This window comes from Carassius auratus, chromosome 30, assembly GCF_003368295.1.
Source record: "Carassius auratus strain Wakin chromosome 30, ASM336829v1, whole genome shotgun sequence".
Taxonomy (NCBI): Eukaryota; Metazoa; Chordata; class Actinopteri; order Cypriniformes; family Cyprinidae; genus Carassius; species Carassius auratus.
In genome coordinates, this window is record NC_039272.1 from 3556663 (window position 1) to 3562794 (window position 6132).

Here is a 6132-nt window from a genome sequence, read left to right on the forward strand (position 1 = left end):
GCGGAGCATGTGACAGCTAGAAGGAGAAGTGAATAGTAAACGCTGTCTGTCTGTCCGGCGTCAGTTCCGGGTTCTGTTTTCATTACTGCTGTGTTGTCCTCGTCTTATGTTGTAGGGAAAAAAATAACTTTCGCCCACTTTCGGCAATCATGGCTCTCCTAATGGAGCACCAGTTCCGGCAACTTCCAGCCGACAAACAAGTGGAAACCCGGGCGTTTCTCGAGGCGGTGTCTCACCTTCCTCCTTTCTTCGGTAGGTTCTTCCGTCATCTCTCATAGTTTGAGCCCAGATTTGAGCCTGAACTCTGAGCTGCTGTCATGAAACGCCCGGCCTTTCAAATGATCCTCAAGACAATATTTTAAAGTTTGAACGTTTTTAGTGTTCAGTGTAACTTGTTCAAGTCGTAAAAAAGTTATTTTATTATCTATTTCAATATGGAAATGATAAAAAATATATAGTGTTTATTAGTTTGGATTCCCTTCCTCATAGATCACTTCAGATTGTCATTTTCAAAATGACTGAATTCGTAAACAAAGTGAAACAAAGTAACAGTGCATGCATGTTTATAGAAGAAGAGTTTTAAACTGATTCAATTACATAATTACAAACATGTTGTTACAGAAATCAGTAGTCTGATGTTAACAGATTTTCTGGGTCTCTATGATTAGGGGTGAGATTTTCCACTCTTGATCAAGATCTTCAGTGTTCTCTAGAAGTTGTTAGGAAAGACTGACAAAGCCTTGCTGTCAAGCAGAAGCCATTGTTTGCTTTTGAGGACTAATCTTTTTTTGGGCTCAAATTTCTTTTCACAAAGAAGGCCACAAACCTATTGCATGCATAATTTATTCTATTGCCCTCGATTTTGGAAGTTGAGGAAATTGATTAGCATGGTGTCGAGTTGCCCTGCTCTGTTCATTGGTGGAATGGACCATCAGAACATCTTTGTTCGAAACCTCATTTGGTATTAATATGAAGAATGCATTTAAAATGAATTTGCCACTTGAAACACCAAGCCTGAGGTGTTCACATTAGCTCTTGATGTACTCTTGCCAGCCGCCACTAAAAGGTTTTCTTGCTGTGGTTGTAAAACAAACTGGATGTGATGAAGGAAGAACAAAATAAAGTGGTGGTCAACAAGTTTGAAACACATAAAAAACACAAGATTTAAAATCTAATAATAATAATAAAACCTATTTTAGGATTTTCAAGAAATTTTAAATCTAAAATGGATATGAAATATTTTCAATTCTGGTTTATTTTAGGTCACTGATAAAATGTACCTTGATGAAAAAAAAAAGGCAATCTTGTGGTTACCACTCATGATATATTATTTAAAACAATTTTAGAATTTTGTGGGATATTTAGTATTATTTTTTTTTTTATAAATTATTCAAATTATGTTTATTAAATTTTAGTATTATCGAATGTAAAAAAACAACAACATTTAATTAGAAATAACAATCATTTGAAAAAAAAATTTTCACTTGTGATCTCAGACTTGTGACTTTTGAACCCTGTTGTTTGTTCAATAAGAATCTGCAGGTGAACCCATAGTTAAACTGAATGACATGAATGATACAGACAACTTTGTATGACAGGTTGTGATTGGAGATGTATTTATGACTGTGTGATGTCATAAGGTGACTGGGGACACTGGTTGTTGTAGATGTCCCTAACTCCCACAGAAAGACAATTAAGCTTCCCAGCTCTTGTTTAGTGTTCACACTTTAACACAAAAAGCCCTGTGTGGAGTACCAACACCAGAAAGAACAGGAGGGTGGGCTGCCATTGTTAGACATGTGGGTGAATGTGTGTGTGTTTTCTAATTATAGGGCATTCATTCACAGTGAAAAAACTGGAGTGTAAGCAGACTTTGTGCGTGTTTAGAGTCATCTGTAACCAGAGATGCTCCTTTTGCTAATAGTACAAAATGCTGATGACCCAGATCTTTCCAGTGGGCTGTGCTGGCTTGAACTCTACACTGCTGAACATATCACTTTTATGTTGGGAAATTCTACTCTCACTTGAGGAACACGTACTGTATATCACTTTCTAAGGCTTTTCTCATTCAGGCTTTTTGATTGAATGGGGCAAACAAACTTTGGTGCAATTGCTCTGTTTGCACGGTTCATGAGTAACCAAACAAATGGACAGAGGACCACATTTTCAGACAGTGTGTGCATGCAAACAACATTTAGTAAATCATAAACAAACCAACTCTAATACAAAAACTGACAGAGCATATACAGGATTTACTGGTTGCAGAGATGGAAACATCAGTGATTCAGTGTGTTTCCATTTCCACAGGTGTTTATTTCATTATCAGACGTGCAATACACTGAAGTCTCACAGCGTGATAATGGGTGGTACTGAAACTTTAATGAACCGCATGGGTGCTTTCAGAAATCTGTCATGCTCTCTAAGCAAACTTAATTATTCATAGCTCTTTTTTTAAGGCGGTAATGTCAGAGTTCACTCTAAGTTCTAAGGGATCAGAAGTGGTAGTACTTTTACCGTGTGTCTGCTACATTCCTGCAAATATTTTGGTATGTAAAAAGAGGATTACCTCATAGCTGTGTGAAAGAATGATGCATTCTCACATGTGTATAGCATAATCTACTTTTCATGTGTATAGTAGATTGCCAGGCAACCTTTCAAATACGTGCAAATTGCATAAGTGTTAAAATATTTGCATGTATTTTTTTTTTTCACTCTTAGATTGCCTCGGCTCTGCTATTTTTTCCCCAATCAAAGCTGATATCGCGGGTAACATCACTGTAAGTTCACCACGTGACATTCACAGTTGGAAAGCACTGAACAAACAGTATAACATTTACAATCATAACTCCACCCACCTCTCTGCTTTTTCACACAGAAAATCAAGGCCGTGTATGACAGCAATCCTACCAGGTTTAAAACCCTGCAGCACATTTTGGAAGCAGAAAAGGAGATGCATGGAACCGAGTGGCCAAAAGTAGGAGCAACACTTGCCCTCATGTGGCTGAAAAGGCAAGGCTGGGTTTGAAATGTTTTTTTCATGTTAGAGAAGTGAAAGTAAAAAAAAACAGCTGCTTTCAAAATGTAAAGCTACATAACGAAAACATGGACCTTGAGACTTCCTGTAACTGTCTTTGTTAAAGAAATAAGTTAAAGTAAAAATTAAAGTTGCTCACCCTCAGGCCATCCAAGATGGAGATGAGTTTGTTTCGTCATGGCGACAGAGAGATTTAGCATTGCATCTGTTGCTCAGGCCACTGCAGTGAATGGGTGCCGTCAGAATAAGAGTCCAAACAGGTGATAAAAATATCCACAAGTAACCCACATGACTTCAGTCCATCAGTTAATATCTTGTGAAGTGAAATGCTGTGTGTTTCTAATAAACAAATCTATCTTTTAGACTTTAAACCATTGCTCTATCCAAAACATAGTTTTATCCAGTGAAAAAGTTATTTAAATAGACTAAAACAGTTTTGGCCAGAAGCTACAGTAGCTTATGATGGATTTTTCTTACAAACGCACAACTCCTTACTTCGTGAGATTCTAACTGATGGACTGTAGTCCTGAGGATTACTTGTTGATTATTGTGATGTTTTTATCAGCTGTTTGGAATCTTGTACTGACGGCACCCATTCACTGCAGAGCATCCACTGGTGAGCAAGTCATGTAGTGCTCAATTTCTCCAGATTTGTTCTGATGAAGAGACAAACTCACCTACATCTTTGATGGCCTGAGGATGAGTGCATTTTCAGCAAATTTTTCCTTTTGAGTGAACTGTTCCTTTAAGGAACAGTAAATTTGGTTATCATTTACTTGTCCTTTAGTAACAAACTACGTTTAAGATTTATGACATTTTTGGAACTTGACAACATCTTCTCCCTATTGAGTTTCATTCTGCAAAAACGAGCACCCAGAACATTCTGTGAAGCTTTTTTTTGTTGATGTTGTGAATGTGAATTTTTATTTATCCTTTAACTGAAACCTATTTTCCCTTCTGTTTTCTGTTAGGGGGCTACGCTTTATCCAGGTTCTTCTCCAGAGTCTAGTGGATGGGGATAAAGATGAAAACAACCCTAACCTCATCAGAGTCAACGTCACCAAAGCGTATGAAATGGCATTGAAGAAGTATCATGGCTGGTTTGTCCAGAAGATCTTTAAAGTAAGTGTCTTATATTCAGTAGTTAAAATCTGAAAGTAAAATCTGAAAGTAAAATGAATGAAATGTAAACATTTCTGATGACTGCAGAAGTTTGGAAAAACCTGATGAGGTTGCCTTGTCTTCATTTCTTTTCAGGCAGCACTGTATGCCGCTCCATACAGATCTGATTTTCTCAAAGCTCTTTCTAAAGGGCAAGAGGTCAAGGAGGAAGAATGTTTGGACAAAGTGCGGCAGTTCCTAGTAAACTTCACAGCTACTATTGATGCCATCTATGAAATGTACACCAAGAAGAATGCCGAGCTGGACTACACTGTGTGATCTCACATTCACACACGAGCAGACTTCAGATCTCATCTACTGCTGTCCCACTGGATCACTGTTGCCTCCCTGCAGACACGTCCTCAGTCTCCTCATCGGATCGGTCTTCTCTCTTACTGGATCCTGCATCTCCTGCAGTATACTGTTGTGTTTCCTCTTGGGGGACAATTAGGGTCCAAGCTGCTGAAGACCTTGTTGGTTTTGGAAGGGAGGATGTCTGTTCTTGTTTGTTCTGCTCGTGTTGACCATTTGAATGCTTTGGCTTTTCTTTAGAAAAGTAGTGTTCTTGAAAAAGGCAGTTTGTGAGTGTTTTATAACTTTAACTACTAATCATTTCTGTTTGATACATGCACTTTAAGTATGTGTATGGAATGGTTCTGTATGTGCTGTATACTGCAAATGAGGGTTTTCATTTAACTTTTTTTAATTATACCAAAACAAAAGTCTCTAACCAGATATCTGACATTGATTGTACTGCTGTAAGTTTTTACTTTTGGATTCTACTGTATTTTATGAGAAAAAATACTTGAATGTGACAAATATAAAGAAACCGCTTCCTCAGAAGTGACAACTGAGCCACTGTATTGAGTGGATGAAACGGTGAATAGTAAAATGTCATAGACATTTTAAAAATGTGTCTTTTAATTAATTTATTTCTACAAGGCTTCTTAGGACTCTTATTATATGGATGACTGAATCTTCAGAGCCGTAATTGGTCTGATGTTTTTCTGTATGTAATGTAATGTAATGGATGAGTATTGTTGATTTGTAGGTTTTAATTTGTCATTCCCAAAGGTTAATTTCATTCAAACAAACTGCTTTTCATAAATAAATGTTAATTTATGGAAATGATTTGTTCTTTATTCCAGCTGCCTTGTGCTTGGTTTTATGCATTTGCTTATGAACCACATCTTAGCTGTGTCCCAGATTATCCACTATACATCGACACTAATGCATTTCATAGTACAACATACTGTGCATTCTGAAGATCTGGAGTTGACCAATAAAACTAATTGATTTTGTCTTAAAGATTAAATATCTAAAAAATGAGTAGTAATGTTTTGCTGTTTCACTGTTTTTTTTTTTTTTAGCTCAATGTGTCTTACAATGATCATAGTTATGTGTAGTCTCTTTAAAATATTATTAAAATTAAAACCTTAAGTAAGTAGTTTTTTTTGGCTGTGCTAAAAAGATGTTTATAATTGTATTCCTCAAGTATAACCATACTTTTCCTCTATATGTAAATGCATATTAAGCCATCATATAACTGTGTGCTTGAAATCCATCTCTGAATTCAAAAATACATGAACATAACAAATAAGAGCTACTTATAAATTAATAAAAGTCTGTGGAAATGTAGTTTTTTTTTTTTTTTAGAGAAATACATTGCACATGCATTTTGAGGTTATCTGAAGTGTTAATCAACATTCGTTAAAGATGTTTAAAGTATCCATACAGTACATGTATTAACACTACTTTTAGTAACAATAAACACATGAATCTGAACTGAATTCAATGAAGCGGGAAGTAAAAAGGATACTGTAAATTATTAATTTTGATAATAGTGTTTAATAAGTTATATTGTCTTTATAAAGTCACTAATATTGAAAACAAATATGAGCTGGCCAATTGTAGCCATTCTCTTCAGAAGAACACCA

The 6132-nt window shown here is 36.1% G+C and overlaps 1 protein-coding gene across 1 annotated transcript; it reads left to right on the forward strand.

Annotated features, from left to right (window-relative positions):
• On the forward strand, positions 1-4557 carry LOC113048909 (glycolipid transfer protein-like). Its single transcript, XM_026210875.1, has 5 exons — positions 1-252; positions 2719-2777; positions 2876-3009; positions 4006-4156; positions 4292-4557. The coding sequence occupies exons 1-5, from the start codon at positions 150-152 to the stop codon at positions 4472-4474; spliced, it is 630 nt and encodes a 209-aa protein (XP_026066660.1). The 5' UTR covers positions 1-149; the 3' UTR covers positions 4475-4557.
• Positions 4558-6132: the final 1575 nt, after the last annotated feature.

Coding starts and splice junctions, on each gene's coding strand:
- LOC113048909 (XM_026210875.1), top strand. CDS start 150: ATGGCTCTCCTAATGGAGCACCAGTTCCGGCAACTTCCAGCCGACAAA. Junction 253..2,718: donor TCACCTTCCTCCTTTCTTCG/GTAGGTTCTTCC, acceptor TTTCACTCTTAG/ATTGCCTCGGCTCTGCTATT. Junction 2,778..2,875: donor ATATCGCGGGTAACATCACT/GTAAGTTCACCA, acceptor TTTTTCACACAG/AAAATCAAGGCCGTGTATGA.